A 16,800-nucleotide genomic window follows, 5' to 3' on the forward strand; every position below is an offset into this window, starting at 1 on the left:
AGAAACTGGGTTGATACTATTATGAAGTGCTTAACTTCTGTATCTTATTCAGTTGTGGTGAATGGATACGTAGGAGACAGATTCCAACCAGAACGAGGACTTCGCCAAAGAGATCTATTGAGTCCGTTTCTCTTCCTCATATGTGGCAAAGGCTTATCTAGTTTAATACGTCTTGCAGCTAAAGATGAGGCATTAAAATGTGTTAAAGTTAGCAGAAGTGGTCCGCAGATTTCGCACTTGCTATTTGCAGATGATTGTATTTTGTTTAGTGAGGCGACTAGCAGATGGGCCAGTATACTGTAGGGAATTTTAAGGGAATATAGGGGTTGCTCGGGTCAATGTGTCAATTTTGATAAATCTACGGTGTTCTTTAGTAAAAACACAACAGAGGAGGATAAGGGAGCGGTTGTACAAATATTAGGGGTCTAGAGCTCAAATGATCCAGAGCGTTATCTCGGGTTGCTTAATATGGTAGGAAGGAAGATGAGGGAGTCGTTCTAGAATCTGAAGGACCGGATAAAGAAGAAAATTGACAATTAGAGTCGTTCCAGAATCTAAAGGATCGGATAAAGAAGAAAATTGACAATTGGAGTACTAGGCACCTATCTCAAGGGAGAAAGGAAGTATTTATCAAGGCTGTTCTCCAAGCCATACCTAATTTTTCAATGGCGTGTTTTTTATTACCGAAATCGTTATATTTGGAATTAGAAAACATCATAGCTACTTTATGGTGGCAAAAAGTCCTTGCAAAAGAGGAATTCATTGGAGTGCATGGAGAAACTTGTGTTTTTTAAAAGAGAGATGAGGTCTTGGATTTCAAAATCTTTGCCAATTTAATATAGCGCTATTAGCTAAACAAGGTTGGCGACTTCTTTTTTATCCCCATTCATTATTAGCAAGGGTCTTCAAAGCCAAATATTATCCGTATTCAGATTTTGTAAATGATAGATTAGGTAATCTTCCTTCATTTACCTGGAAAAGTGTCTGGGCTACTAAGCGGTTGTTACAGGACGGGCTGTGTTGGAAAGTTGGTCATGGAACCAGAATATCTGTATGGGATGATTGCTGGATTCCGGGAGTTGATCCAAGAAGATGGGATACCAGAAATGATAATGATGTCAAGTTAGTGGCGAATTTAATTGAAGATATAAACAGAATATAGAAGACCAACTTAATTAATAATACCTTTCCAGCAGATGTTGCTCAAAAAATTCTGCGGATACCCCTGGCGAAAACTCCTCATGAGGATTTTCAAGCATGGAAAGGAGAGCAATCTGGTGAATTTTCAGTAAGAAGCGCCTACAAACTATTACAAGATGCCCAATTGGATCCTAAAGTTAATTTAATACAGACCGATATAAAGGATTTCTACAATAAGCTATGGAATCTACAGCTGCCTAACAAGATTGTAATAACAACATGGAGAATATCTTGGAACTACATCTCAACTCTAGCTAATCTAAAATATAAACGGGTGACTAATAACGTGACATGTCCTCGCTGTGGAAGGGAGGAAGAAGATATCACCCATATCTTTCGGTATTGTTTTGTGGCAATCAAACATGGCAATTGTTAGACCAGGTGTGGATCAGTGAAAGTATGACTCAAGGATTCTAGGAGTGGCTTACCTGGATATTTAGATTGAGTACTTCTGAATAGTGCAAGATCTTTTGTTGTGGCTTGTGGTTTGTTTGGAGCTCAAGGAATAAATTCATACATGAACAGAAAGCAGAGACAGGAAGGGAGTTATCTCTCAAAGTTTGAAAGTACATAGCTGAACTTGAAGGGTTGAGGATGAGGGAAAGTACCTTAAACACAAGTAGTAGTCACAAGCATCGAGAAGGTTACACTAGAATGACGATCCAGTTTGATGCAGCCTTTGATAACAGGAACTTTAAGTCGGCATTTGGTCTTGTGGTTTGGGGCGAAAGAGGAAGACTCATGGCGAAGAAGACTGTTCTATACAGGAATGTTCAGTCACCATTTGCTGCTGAAGCCCTGGCAGGTTTACAGGTGATACAACTAGGATGTGAAATGGATTGTCCCTTAGTGACGGTTATAGGGGACTCTCGAACAATCATCAAGAAGTGCCAAGAAATGAAGAGAGATAAATCAGTCACAGGAGCGATTATTAACGACATTCATAGTAAGATGACTAGATTTGAAGACCTTAGATTCCAATTTATACACAGAACAGAGAATATTTTTGCTCATAAGATTGCAGAAGAAGCGCTAAAGAAGGAAGAAGAAACATACCTGATTAAAGGGAGAGGCGGTTCTCCGAAAGGGTGGTGGAGAAAAGATCTAGATTGAAGAGCCTAATGGAAGAAGGAAATGATGTGGGTAGCAGGAAATGCAGATATGAAACGGCTACCAAAATGAACAGATGGGACAGACGATGGGACAAGACTATGGAAATGGAGTCTAGCTGTTATTGTGTCGATTAGCATTAATGAGTTAGGTTTTCTTTTTTGCAGTAATTAGTTTTTGGCGTGTTTTCCAAAGTTGATTTTAAATTCGTATTTGATTTTTATAGTTAGCAGGCTGAAGATGTGTTTTCAGTCTGATAAGTCTAAGCCCAGATTGTGACCCAATGTGGGTTTTTCTTCTAATTAATAAAAGCTAATCGACTTTCTTCAAAAAAAATTTAAAATTTTAATATTGAAAAAAATGTAGAACTTTGGGTAATGGGGTAAACAAGTACAATTTGAAATTTTTTAATACATTATTTTAGTTACTGTTGTTTTATACTTTAATCCTTAATATTTTTTTACCTCGATCAATACTTAAAAAATAATATTTATTGAGTGGTCTAAATGAAAAAAGACCTAGAAATTGAGTGACTAAAATAAAAATATAACATGATGTGGCATATACAATTAACTGTCATTAGAGATTTAACGCTTATGTGATTAAATTGAAAATGCCTTAAAATTTGAGTAACAAAATTGCAAGAATTTCATCTTAAATAACTAAAATAAAAACATCCAAAAATTGAGTTACTAACTAAATAATATAGCTTATAAATAAATATATTTTCATCCATATCCAAGATAACATCTTTTCACTAAAACTATTAACATTAGAAAACTCAAATATTTACTTTGGAATTTGGATCATAGCCTACTATTTTTAAAGAAAATAATGTTTGTTTAATAAATATCTAATTATGGATATAGAGGTATTACATTTTTTTTGAAACTAAAATTCAGATTGGGCTTTATTGAAGAAACTTAATAAGTACAATGTATAAAAATAAAGAAGCAAACAAAAAATAAACGAGCCCAGCTATAGAACTTGACCCAAAAACAACAGTAACGTGAAAACAGAAACCAAGTGCAAAAACCAGAAAAAGGCCTAAAAATAAGATTCTAGCTTGTGAAAAAATCAAAAAAACAATCAGATCTCTTTAGAAGCGTATTAATTACGCCTTTTACTTGTCCAATCAGAAATGAACGGTTGCCGTCTTGTCCCCTAATCTGACATTTCTTTCTCAAGACTCTTCCATATTCCCAAGAGGAGCGTTTGCCATCAAATCTGTGGGTATCCCGCTTCAAAACTCCCTTTTTTCACTTACTTCCTTCTATTTTCAATCTGTTTCTCTCACTCTATCCCTCTCCGCTTACTTCTCTACCGAATCTGGAACGCTTCCTACCAGGTAAACTTCTTCATTATTCTTCAGCATTTCATTTGCTAAATAATGCACTAAACTGTTTGCTAATCGTGGGATGTTTTCAAATATGCACTCCTTAAACTTTAACAAAAGCTGATGAGTATCATGAATATAAGCACCTACCAAGGACTTATCTGGTCTTTTCTCTCTGCACTTTTTTATTATTGACAAGGAATCTCCCTCAATAATGATTTTTCACCATTGTATGTCAATACCTATCTGGGTCGCTACCCGACACGCAAGTGCCTGAGTAGCCAAGGCAGAAACAACTCGTTGCTGGATCACCGAACACGATAAGAGAACACCTCCTTCACTATTTCTTGCCACAACTATTGTTACCGATTGACAAGTTCTCGCTTCATATGTTGCATCAAAATTAATTTTCACAACTTGTTCAGGTGGGCGCCTTCATTTACAAGTAGCAAAAGAGTTTTTTGGGTTTCTTTTATCATTCTCGTCTATTTCTGATATATAGCTGTCGACAAAACTTACTATTTCTTTTCTAGATTTGCTAGCCTTCTTATGCACTCTAGCGTTCCTGTCTCCCCAAATGGCCCATAATACACAGCAAAAAAGTCTACACTGAGATAGCGAACTTTGCGAAAAGACCCAGGTTAGCCATTGTATAAACCCCAAATGGGTATCTTGTATATAAAATTGGCTTGATAGCTCTCTCCAAACTGAAATTGAAACAGGGCATGCACGAAAAAGATGGTCCATATTCTCTGATCCACTTCCACACTGAGGGCATATAGATGTGTTCGTTAACTTTCTTTGTAACATGTTAACTCGTGTAGGTAGATAGTTCCACAATATTTTTCAGACTATAATTTTTACTTTAGAAGGTAGATTGAGTAGCTATAGTTTTTTTATAGAATTCTTTACAATCGGCCTGTAAAGCGTAAGCTGTAGGATCTCCTTCGATGCTTTGTAATAGTTTATAGGCGCTGCGTACTGTGGCCCGACGCCTCACCACTCCAAACTCGAAAATCATCGTGGGGATCCTCTGCCAACGGGATACGGAGAATCTTCTCAGCTACTTCCTCCGAAAAGGTAGACTCTATCAGCTCTTTCTTCCATATTCTGTTGCTTGGTTCAATTAACTCAGCAACTTTAAAACCGTTCAAATTATTAATTAGAGACGACAATCTGGTATTTTTTCACCTGGAATCCAAAATTCATTAAGAGCAGAAATGTTCGTACCCCTACCTACATTCCAACATAATCCCTCTTCTAAAATGCCTCTTGTAGCCCAAATACTCTTCCATGTATACGAACTGTTATTCCCCAGCCGCGAATCTAAAAAACTCACATTTGGAAAATATTTGGCTTTTAAAACTTTCGCAACTAAAGAATTTGGATTATTTAAAATTCGCCACCCTTTCTTAGCTAGAAGTGCTACATTAAATTGAGCCATGCTCTTAAAACCCAAACCACCCTCATCCTTAGACCGACACATATACTTCCATTGACACCAATGAATCCCTCATTTCCCATATCCTTTTTGCCACCAAAATTTCACAAATGTTCTTTCTAGTCCTCGACAAAAAGAGTTTGGTAAAAGGAAACAAGACATAGCATAGATTGGAATAGCCTGAAGCACCGACTTTATAAAGACTTCCTTACCTCATTGTGATAATAATCTGGTACTCCACCCTTCAATTTGAGTATAAACCTTCTCTTTGAGATACTGAAAAGACTCCTTCTTCCATCTGTCGACCACATTAGGAAGACCTAAATACTTTTCCAGGTTTGTTGAGCTTCGAACCCTTAATATTTTCGAGACTACTATTTTCTGTTCTTCTGTAGTGTTCAAGCTGTAGAAGATTGTTGATTTATCAAAATTAACACATTGGCCTGAACACTTTTCATACTCCTTCAAAATTCCTTTTAACACCATTGCTCCGCTACCTGATGCTTCACCGAATAAAAAACAATCATCTGCAAAGAGTAAATGTGAAATTTTGGGCCTCTTCTACTAGCCTTTACTCCTCTTAGTAGCCCCTCCTTCATTGCCAGTCGTATCAAAGATGATAGTCCCTCACTACAAAGTAGAAAAAGAAAAGGACTTAAAGGATCGCATTGCTGCAAACCCCTAGTCGATTGAAAAAGTCTTCCCCTCCCTCTATTTGTATTAACTGCATAAGTCGTCGTGGTAATGTATTTCATAATTAGCTCCACCCGTTCTTTTGCAAAACCCATTCGTAGCATAACTTCCTTAAGAAAACCCCATTCAACCCTATCATAAGCTTTGCTCATATCCAGCTTCACAACTATGTATCATTTTTTCCTTGTACGCTTTTGTCGAAAAGTATGTAGAATTTCATAAGCTAAAAGCACATTATCAGAAATTAATCTCCCTGGGATAAAAGCACTTTGGGCCACATCAATGTATCTTCCAAAAACTACTTGAAGCTGATTTACAATTATCTTCGCCACAACCTTGTAGAGAACTGAACATAAACTAACTGGTCTAAAATTAGCTAGCCTTGTTGGATTAGAGGTTTTTGGGATCAACACAATATCCCTTTGGTTGAAATAGCCGAAACTATAATCATTATTTAAAATTTCCAAAAAAAAGTTTGACACATCTTCACCTACAATGTGCCAATATCTCTGAAAGAAAAGTGCTGGAAATCCATCAGATCCCGATGCTTTGGTAGGTCTCATTCCTTTTAAAGCTGTAAACACTTCTTCTTCTGTAAAATTTGATAATAAAACAGAATTAATATCTGGAGAAATTTTATTTTCAATACCCGATAGGAGATAAGAAAGATCCCTAACTCCACTAGATGTGAACATCTTCTGGAAAAATAAAGTAGCAACTTCATTGATCTTTCTTACTTCAATAGCCTATCCACCCCCATCTAATTCCAACTTAGATATAGTATTGATGCATCTTTGAAAAGAGGCAAATCTATGAAAGAAAGTTGTATTCTTGTCCCCTGCTTTCAACCAATTTGTCATTGCCCTTTGCTCCCAGTAAGTTTCATCTTTATCTATTTCCATATTCAAATGAATCTTAGTATCAAAATTTTTTTCCATTGTTTCATCAGTCTTCTCTTTCGCCAGTAGCATCTCCAATTCCTTCATGAGCTTTTGCTTAAATCCCTCTCGCCCTTTCTTAATTACTCTCGCCAATACTTTTAAATCTGCTTGTAATCTTTTGATTTTCTCCTCTAGTGATCCTGTTGTTGTTCCCATGATGCTTTAACTTCTTTCTCAAGCGTCTCCTCCATGATCCATCATGCCTCAAACTTAAATGTTGGACTTCCCACATAAGCATTATAATTTTTTGTGTTTAGAAGAAATGGAAAATGATCAGACATCGAATGGGGTAGATATTGAATGTTACCTGTTGGAAAAAGAAACCTTCATTTAGCATTTACAACTCCCCTATCAAGTCACTCTCTAATAATTATCTCTAGAAAATTTTTCCTTTCCCAAGTAAACCAGACCCTAAAATATCCCAAATCTTCTAGTTGGCACTCTTCTAAACCCCCATTTTTTTCATAAGAAAACATGATCTCATTAAAATCACCACTTACTACCTATGAAAGATTCTGATCTTGTCCTAGCTTCCTTAACAAATTCCATGAAGAATTCTTTTGAGTACCATATGGTGAACCATAGAACCCCGTGAATCTCCACTTTTCACTATCCTGTATTTATTTGACTGTTACATCAATGTGACTCCTAGAGTAACTTTTTAGGCATACTTCAGTATCTCCTTTCCGTGCAAGGCACACCCCACCACGCGAGCCCTCCACTTCAACATCAATTCCATTCAAAAAACCACAACTCCTCCTAACTTTCTCCAAACGCGGCTTGTCAAGTTTTGTCTCTATTAAGAAGACCATATGGGGATTATGATGTTTTAGGCAATATCGCAGCCTTCTTATAGCCCGTGGACTCCCTAACCCATAGACGTTCTAACTTATAATTTTCATTGTGTCCAGTCGGCATGCCTCTTGGCAGCTGCCAATCTTAAAATTGTTGACGCATCAAGTAACTCTGAATTCTCTTTCATCGTATCTATAAAACCATCTTCACGATCCTCTAATCCTTCCTGTTTCAAACACTTATTCCTATCTTCATATGCAACCTTTGTGCCACAAAAGTCAGTTTCTGCATCTGGGGACTTTCTCTTCCTCGTGCTATTTTTAGATTTGTCTTGTCTTATCGTGACCACTGGCTCAATTCTTTTCCATCTTTTTTTTCCAAGGTTTATATTATTGATCTGCTGTTTCATGCTATCATTCAAATTCTCATCTTCCTTTATTATAGGTCCCCCTACTTGCTCCTCAATTACCCCTCCCTTCCCATCAGCCCCGTATTCTCCTGTAACCCCCTAGTCTCGTTATTCTCCCTTACCAATACTTTTGTAATATTTACCAACAAATATGTACTTCCCAAATAAGAACATTGAACCCCCACCTTTTTTGAAAAACCATTAAATTTCATACTTTCCTTTCTAATTAATTTTGATTCTACTTTTAACGCCAACATATATGATGGATCCTCACTAATTTTACTATTTTCTACAGGAAGTATCTGACGACAATCTTAAAACCCATGCCCCATTCTTCCACATCCAAAACAAAACATCGGTAACTTCTCGTACTTAAAAGATACCCACGATTTATTAATATTATCAATAGAGACAAAAATACCTCGTTGAAGCGGTTTTTGCACATCCAAATTAACCCTAAGCCGACATGAATCTTCATTAATTTTAGATCGAATAACCCCCCCAAACGTGACACCGATAGTATGCAATAGATCTTTCTTATTAAACTCTGGTAAACATGAATCTATTTTTATCCAGAACAGTGATAGTGTTAGCCGATTTTGACTTCTCTCAATCGGTTGGGTTGATCTATCGAACAAAATAACACTTTTACGGAATAGCCATGGCATTCCCTCTAGTATTATCTCTAGATCTTCTTCCAAATCGAACACTATAAAAAATAAATTCTGCCCCACCATCTGTATTTCAAATACTTTTCATTTGTGCCCTAAAACTTTCTGGGTTATAGAACTTCTCTGTCCAAATAGTACATAACAGAGTAGGTTTTGCGCTTGGTACCACCAGCGAACCTTTGACTGATAGCTAAATAAGTTCTTCTACGAGAAGAGAAATCTCATCCTTCCTCCCTCGATCGTCACCACCGCTTTCCTCCATCCCAAGCCGCAGTAGATACTGCTTTCTCTAGGACTCTAGGCAAAGTACTCTTGAGACTCTTTATCTCATCTATTTTTTAAAAAAAATTTAAAATCAATTAAAAAATAGAGGTATTACATTTTAAGGGTACTTTAAATGTATAATAAAACAATTTTTCATTCTTATAAAAATATTTGTGTTTATTTAACATATATATATAAATAAAAGAAATAAGATAAGGTAGTACCCTCTAAGAAAAAAATTAAGATATATATACACACATATTAGTCTTATGTTTCATGTTAACTCAAGAGATCTAGTTTGATAACTTAACCTATTTGTAGGTTTTGTCAATTTGATCTAAGTTCATAATTGTTATACATGGAAACTTTATCAGGATACAATGGTTTTCTAGTTTCATCAACTTAATTTTACTTGTTACATCACCTCTACGATGGGTATTGTTTTGTTAGGACTTAGAGAACATACAAATCAACCACTTTCAAAATTTAGGTCATTCCAACAAATTAACCATCATTTATCGCCCATATACCCTATAATCTAAGTAATGTCACATTGCTCACTTAATATGGATCTTGAAAAAAACCAATTAACTTATAACAAGGAGACACATGTCCTTTGAGACTAATCCATATAACTCCCTCTCACCCAAATATCGACCATATTCACTCATCCTACACTTAACATCTCTTATTTCCCACAAATCTCTTCCAAAAAATACTATTCACCACCAGTGGCGGAGTGTAGTGAAAACCCAAGGGGCCATGGCCTCCCCAAAATGGTAAATTTTTAATTTAGGCATTTTATAATTTATAAAATTTTAAATTAGTAATGAAAAAATTATACTTTAACCCCAAAAAATGATAAAAATTTTATTTAACCCTTTAAAAGTTATAAAGATATAAACTATTAAAATGATGAAATTGTGTTTTTACTATCGTAAAAATATATAATTTAACTCCGACCCCCTCAAAAAAATTTTCAAACTCCACCACTGATCACCACCCAAACAAATAAATCATCCTCAATTTTACCATGCTCTCCACCAAACCACATCTTACTATCAATAATAATGTAATAAGCCTAGATAAATCTAGGGGTGAGTAAAACTCGATTGGACTTGAAAATTTGAATTTTGAGTTAAACGAATCGAGTTATTCAAGTCAACTCAATTTTTTTTGAATTTCGAGTTTGAATCGAGTTTAATTTCGGATTTGAATAATTCAAATAACTCGAATAAACCGAATACCAAACTATAATATTTTACATTTTTACCCCAAACCTCCAAACTTTTTACTTTCTTACTTTCCCCCAATACTTTTACTCCCTCTGTAACACCTCATAATCCTTTTCTGTCACCAGAATAAGGTTACAGGGTATTACTGGATATTTCAGAATAAATACGAATAATCATATAATAATGTAACATATATATCATAATTTAATCATAATGTCCTAACCAATGTACTAACATAGGTATTTTACAAATACTTACTAACTCAATTCATATAACTTCATTCAAACCCAACCAAATTTAATACTAAATATCAAAATTTTCATATAGTAACTTCATTCATACTTTAATCAAAATATGTCATTTTATAACCTTAACACACAATTTATGTTTAAGTATATAAAGGGTTAATACTATTCTTTAACATTTTATACAACCATTTTTCAAAATGGCATGCATATAACAACCTAGGTACATGCCAGTACCAAAAAAATGTACTTCACCATAATAAGTTCGAGATTAGCTTTGGATCCTGATTCAATGATCGAACTTTAACTTATCCTGCGTACGAAAAACAAACCGTACGCTGAGTATACACTCAGTGGTATTTCTATAATCTGAATACTTATTAAATAAGAATTTTTAATATTTATATATCTAAACATGCATAACAAAAATCATTCAACAAATAATCAATTTCATAACATATCATTTATAACACTTTCAATTCTCATCTTCTACTATTTTAATCTCATAATTGATATTCAAATAATTTTTCTCAATAGTATACACATATCATTTCACCCTATCAATAACCATTTCATGAACCCATTGGTTCGTACATTTCAATTTCATAACTTAATTCAATATTTCAATCCAATTCATGTTCAAAATCATCCAATTTCATTCATATTGTCAATTTACTTATTTACCCTTATTAACAGGACTCGGACTTTGACCGATACACGGATCAAACCAAAACACACCAGTATGGCACCCAGTGCCTCATCGGATAATTCGAAGTAATAGATTGACACCCAGTGTCTCATCGGTCATGCCAAAGTAATTGGTACCCAATACCTCATCGAATTTATCTGAAGCAATAGTTTGACACCCAGTATCTCATCGACTGGCGGTCGAAATAATCCCTGAACACTTCCAATCCTATTGCATGCCAACTATATACGAATCAGTCCAATACAGTTAATAGGATTTTCAATTCATTTTCCAAATACAACTAGTATTCAATATTAAATTGTCACAAAATTCACATAAATCTCAATTCAATATTTTCACATTTCTTCAACAAGTAATAATTTCATCAATCACAAATTCATATAATCTCATTTCAATATTAAGATAATAACAAACAACATTCACCTTAATTACTCACAATACACATTAATTTAAAATACAACAAATAAAAATTACTAAATTTGAATTATAGAAATACAAACCGTAATTTCCAAGCTATTCCTCGTTAACCTTCTCTTTTCCTTTCTTAGCCGAGGTCTCCGACTTAACAATAGTTACGGAATTTAAAACAATTTTAAAATCATCAATACAACAAAATTTCACATTAAATATTTCAATTTATACACAACTTTTGTCTAAATTCCAATTTTGTCCTTCAATTAAATCTAACCTTGTTTTCCCTACTATTTTATTCTTTATTTTCATTCAACTACCACTTAAAACTAAATTTAACTCTCTAATTTTCACCATAAATCCCTAATTTCGAATTTTTTTCAATTTAATCCCTACCACTTAAAACTTATGATTTATTATACAATTCAATCATTTTCTCATTTCTAAGTTGAAATTCTATCAATTTAACACCTAACTATTCAATTAATTCAACATGGACTACATCTAAAAATCCATTAACTTTCAAAATTTCAACATAAATCAAGTAGTATTTTGTTCTAGGATTCTAAAAACATCAAAATTACAAGAAAATGAGCTAAATTGACTTACCACTTAAGCTTGAATCCTTAAAAACCCTAATTTCCCTTTTTCTTTTTCTTTCCCTTTTCTTCTCCCCTTTTTCGTTTCAATTCTGTTTCTTTCTTTCATTCTTTTTGTTTTGCTTTTATTATTTAGTTATTATTCTAATAATATTATATACTTAAATATTAAGTACATATACATTAGTATTTTATACATATGTACACTATTTTTCCACATGTATTTTACACCTACCATGCACTTGTATTCACTTTTTATTATACAAGTGTTACATATGGTTTATTTATTCATTTAATCCTTCAATTTTTCTTTAGTCTGTAATTCAACTTTTACCCTTTATTCAATCTAGTCTTTACATGTAATTACTCTTAATTCAAGCTAATTCATCTAGCCAAAACCTAATTAACCACACAACTATCTTCATAAATATTTTTAATAAATATTTACGAATCCGTTTTACCAAAATAGTGACCCGAAAATGCACTTTTCTGATACCTGTAAATTTTGGGTTGTTACATTTCTTCCCCTTAATAATTTCCGTCCTCAAAATTTACCTGAAAAGAGGTGGGTGTACTAAGATCTCATAGTTTCTTCCGGTTCCCAAGTTGCTTCCTCAACACTATGACTTTTCCATAGTACTGTTACTAATGGTACTCGTTTATTACGTAATTTTTTCACTTCTCGAGCTAATATCTCAATCGGCTCTTCTTCATATGACAAATCGGGTAGAATTTCAATATCTTCTATTGAAGTAATATGAGAGGAATCTAATCTATATCTTCTAAGCATAGAAACATGAAAAACATCATGAATCTTCTGTAATTTCGGAAGCAAAGCTAATCGGTAAGCAACTGGCCCAACTCTTTCCACAATTTCATACGGTCCAATAAAATTAGACTCAATTTTCCTTTTTAACCAAATCTTAGAATTTTCTTCCAAGGCGAGACTTTAAGAAATACCTAATCACTAATAGAATACTCAATGTCTCGACATTTCAAATCTGCATACGATTTCATTCTGTCGAAAGCTTTCTTCAATTTATCTCGAATCCTCTTAACAGAGTCCTCTGTTTCTTGAATTAAATCTGGCCCAATCATCTTTCTTTCATTCAATTCCATCCAAAATACATGTAACAGCTCGATTTTGGGGCTAATCAGAACTGTGGTTCTGAGACCACAAATTTGAAGTCGAAAAAAATTATTTTATTGTTATTTTAAAGTCATAGCATGTTTATATTAGTGCATGAAAAATTTGATGAGTTAATTTTAACGTTTGTGAGCCCAATTGTGAAAAAGAACTAAATCGCATAAAGTGCAAAAGTCTTAAATTGATAGCTAAGGGTGTTAAATTGTTAAGAATCTAAATTTGGAGTCTTTAAAGGGCAAAAAGACCCTTAGATCTTAGCTTGGCCAGCCATGGGAGATAAAAATATTGGAAAGTCAACATTAGGTAATTGGATGACATAATGTGTAATAAAATAATGCCTAAGCCCAGCTATCATCTTTTCTTTCATTCTTTCTTAATTACCACCGATTTTTCAGCCATTCTTGGGGGCTTTGAGCTTCAAAAATTTTAGCAACTTATTCCTCTTGCAAGTGATTCACATGCTTTTTGTTGATATTTTTTCATTTTTGGACCCCTTGAAGCATGAGCTTTCAAATGAGGGGACTATTTTGCAAAATGGTTGAAAGTTTAGTTTTTTTTCATGAGAGTAAATAGGTTGTTTTTTAAAATTTTATGGAAGAATATGAGTCTTGGTTGTGAAATAAACAACTTTTGTTAAGGGATTTCTTATGAAAACCCTAATTGGACCATTTTGTAAAAATTGGTAAAATAGATAGTAATGTTGTGAAATATTGGAAATTTAGGGTTTTCATAAGAGATATAAATGGTAGGTTAGGCTTGGATGATAAGAAAATTCGATAAAAATTGATTTTCAGACCTAGGGGTAAAATGGTCATTTTGCAAAAGTCTAGGGGCAAAATGTTCATTTTTCCCAAATATAGATTTATTGAATGCCTAGAATGATAAAATGATTAAAGGTGTGAATTTTGTTATTATAGATCAAGAAATTCAAAATTCGAACTTAGAACGGGAGAAGGCTCAGCAAATTGATTAGACTGACTAGTCGCCATATTTTGTAACCTGAGGTAAGTTGTATGCAAATAATACAAATACATTGTCATTATATGTGTTGAATTGATTTAGCATGAATTGCTTGATTGTAGAAATGAGAATGTATAAAAACAATTGAGATAGTAATATTTCTGGTTGAACCATAAGAAATAAATCAGATATTCATGCCATGACATATGGGTTATTGTGAGCTAGTGTAAGACCATGTCTGGAACATGGCATCGACATTGAGACGAGAGCTAGTGTAAGACATGTCTGGGACATGCATCGGCCTCGAGATGTAAGCCAGTGTAAGACATGTCTAGGACATGCATCGGCTACGAGATGGGCCAGTGTAAGACCATGTCTGGGACATGGCATCGGCATCCTACCCCATGTTTGAGGCTTAATAAATATCCGATAGTGTTCCGAATGGTTCAACGGTGAGAGTTATGGTTTAAGATCATGAGAAAAGTATAACCATGTTATGAGTAATACATGTACTTATTCGTTATATATATATAAGATGAGAGTTCAATATATGCTATATGATGGAAATTGGATAGTGATGAGTAAGTTATCCTTATGCCTACTTTTGTATTAAGAGCATGTTGTTAAATGGTAAAGTTGTTGTTATATATTTGTATGCTTCTTACTAAGCTTTATCCTTACCCCCTCTCTTCTCTATTTCCTTATAATGTCGCCTAAATAGCTTGGGGATTTAATGGACATCGGAGGCTACGATCACACTATCATCCAGAGCACTCAGTATAGTTATAATCCTTGTTTTGTGTATGGCATGCATAAGACTAGACTTTAATGTTATGTGTCATTGAGAAATAGCCAAATATGATGGCTTAGGATGAATACCTTTAATTTTGTATAAGGCCATTGATAATGGTTAATATTCATTTTGATATTTATTAATTGAAGATGATATTTTCATGGATGAGTAAATTGCACAAATGAAATGTTGTCTATTGTAGCTATTTTGGCTATGTGATTTACCCTTGTGGTGGCATAGGGTGATTCTATGCAGGTTATGTATGTAAGGGTGACAAAGAGGCTTGGTAAATAGCCTCATTTTGTCTCCACGGGTAGGCACACGACTGTGTGTTTAGGCCGTGTGTGACACACGGTCCACACACGGCCTACCACATGGACGTGTGATCCGGTCGTGTGTCCATTGTACTTAAAATTTACAAGTCAGTATGCATGATAGCAAACACACGGGCAGAGACACGACTTGTGTCTCAGCCGTGTGAAGGGCATGGCTTAGAACACGGGCATGTGTCTTGGTCGTGTGAGCCTTAAGAATTGCTAACGTCAGAAACAAAATGTCTAGGTTTTTGCACACGGGCGTGTCATGGCCGTGTGAAGGACAAGGGCCAGGGATACGGACGTGTATCAGGTCGTGTAAAAACCCTTGTAGGTGTGAATTTAGAATTAATTCCGCACGGGTAGAGGACACGGGCGTGTCCCTGTATTGCTTAGGCTGTGTGAGCTACACGGGCCAACAATACGACAATGTCAAATCGGTCACACGGGCGTGTTGCCCTTCCCACACGGACATGTGCCCTTGTGTCTAGTAATATTTTTTCGAGTCATGGAAAGATCTGAATCATTCCCGAATGGTTTTAAATGAACGCTTGGAGCTTCGTAGGCCTTTGTTATTGAGTTCTTGATAAAGATAAAAAAATCTTAAATTTGACCTAATTTTGGTAACTCAAAAATGTGAGAATGTATGTATTCAAGTTGGGTAACGCCTCGTATTCCGTCCCGGCGTGGGGTACAGGTGTAGGGTGTTATAATACAGGTATCCGACATCTATGACCATATAGTGCTACATACGAGCCATTTAAATACTTGATTGGAAACTATTATTGCATACAAATTCAACCAATGGTAAATAACGTTCCCAACATGATTCAAAATTAATGACACAAGCTCGAAGCATATCTTCTAAAATTTGAATAACTTGCTCAGATTGTCCATCAGTCTGCGGATGAAAAACTATGCTAAAGTTGAGCCGTGTACCAAGAGAATAATGTAACTGTCTCCAAAATCCCGATGTGAACCGTGGATCTCAATCAGAAATTATTAACACGGGAATATCATGCAATCTCACAATTTCCCGAATATAAATCTCAGCAAGGTTTTAAAGTGACCAATTAATTCTAACTACTATAAAATGAGCTGACTTTGTAAGCCGATCAACAACTACCCAATTAGCATTTTTCTTACTTGCCGATAACGGTAACCCTGTTACAAAATCCATCTTAATATAGTCTCATTTCTATTTAGGAATGTTAATAGGCTGAAGTAGTCCAGTAGGAACATGATGCTCTACCTTTACTTGTTGACAAGTTAAATATTTAGCTACATATTCAACTATATTTCTTTTCATAACTGGCCACCAATAAGATTCCCGTAGATTACGATACATTTTCATTCCACCCGAATGCATTGCAAAAGAACTATCATGTGCTTCACAAAGTATCAACTCTTTCAGTTCAGAAACAGCTGGAACACAAATCCGATTATAAAATCTCAAACAATCATGTTCATCAATGCTAAAATTTTCTAACATACTATTCTGAACCATTCCTCTTTTCTTCAACAACT

At 34.6% G+C, this 16,800-nt stretch overlaps 1 protein-coding gene and 1 long non-coding RNA gene across 6 annotated transcripts; one reads left to right on the forward strand and one right to left on the reverse strand.

Annotated features, from left to right (window-relative positions):
* Positions 1 to 972: 972 nt before the first annotated feature.
* LOC107896724 (uncharacterized) lies at positions 973 to 1,804 on the reverse strand. Its single transcript, XM_016821987.2, has 3 exons — positions 1,629 to 1,804; positions 1,186 to 1,274; positions 973 to 1,065 (listed from the first exon to the last, which is right to left on the reverse strand). The coding sequence occupies exons 1-3, from the start codon at positions 1,770 to 1,772 to the stop codon at positions 993 to 995; spliced, it is 306 nt and encodes a 101-aa protein (XP_016677476.1). The 5' UTR covers positions 1,773 to 1,804; the 3' UTR covers positions 973 to 992.
* A 1,583-nt stretch (positions 1,805 to 3,387) lies between these two features.
* LOC107896727 (uncharacterized) lies at positions 3,388 to 15,124 on the forward strand. 5 transcript variants are annotated; one of them, XR_001683870.2, is made up of 7 exons: positions 3,411 to 3,658; positions 3,846 to 4,071; positions 4,180 to 4,286; positions 4,369 to 4,726; positions 8,221 to 8,283; positions 14,124 to 14,210; positions 14,888 to 15,124. It is a non-coding gene; the product is annotated as an uncharacterized lncRNA (long non-coding RNA). The 5 variants fall into 5 exon arrangements; XR_001683871.2 differs by lacking the exon at positions 8,221 to 8,283 and having other exon boundaries at positions 3,415 to 3,658; XR_001683872.2 differs by lacking the exons at positions 14,124 to 14,210; positions 14,888 to 15,124 and adding an exon at positions 11,037 to 12,360 and having other exon boundaries at positions 3,422 to 3,658.
* The last annotated feature ends 1,676 nt before the right edge of the window (positions 15,125 to 16,800 follow it).

This window comes from Gossypium hirsutum, chromosome A10, assembly GCF_007990345.1.
Source record: "Gossypium hirsutum isolate 1008001.06 chromosome A10, Gossypium_hirsutum_v2.1, whole genome shotgun sequence".
NCBI lineage: Eukaryota > Viridiplantae > Streptophyta > Magnoliopsida > Malvales > Malvaceae > Gossypium > Gossypium hirsutum.

Excerpts from the sequence above, each read along its gene's own strand:
- LOC107896724 (XM_016821987.2), bottom strand. The coding sequence starts at position 1,772 with ATGTACTTTCAAACTTTGAGAGATAACTCCCTTCCTGTCTCTGCTTTC. Across the intron at positions 1,275-1,628 it reads TACTCAATCTAAATATCCAG|ATTGCTCTCCTTTCCATGCT; the intron begins GTAAGCCACTCC and ends AAAATTCACCAG. Across the intron at positions 1,066-1,185 it reads GAGCAACATCTGCTGGAAAG|CAATCATCCCATACAGATAT; the intron begins GTATTATTAATT and ends CCCGGAATCCAG.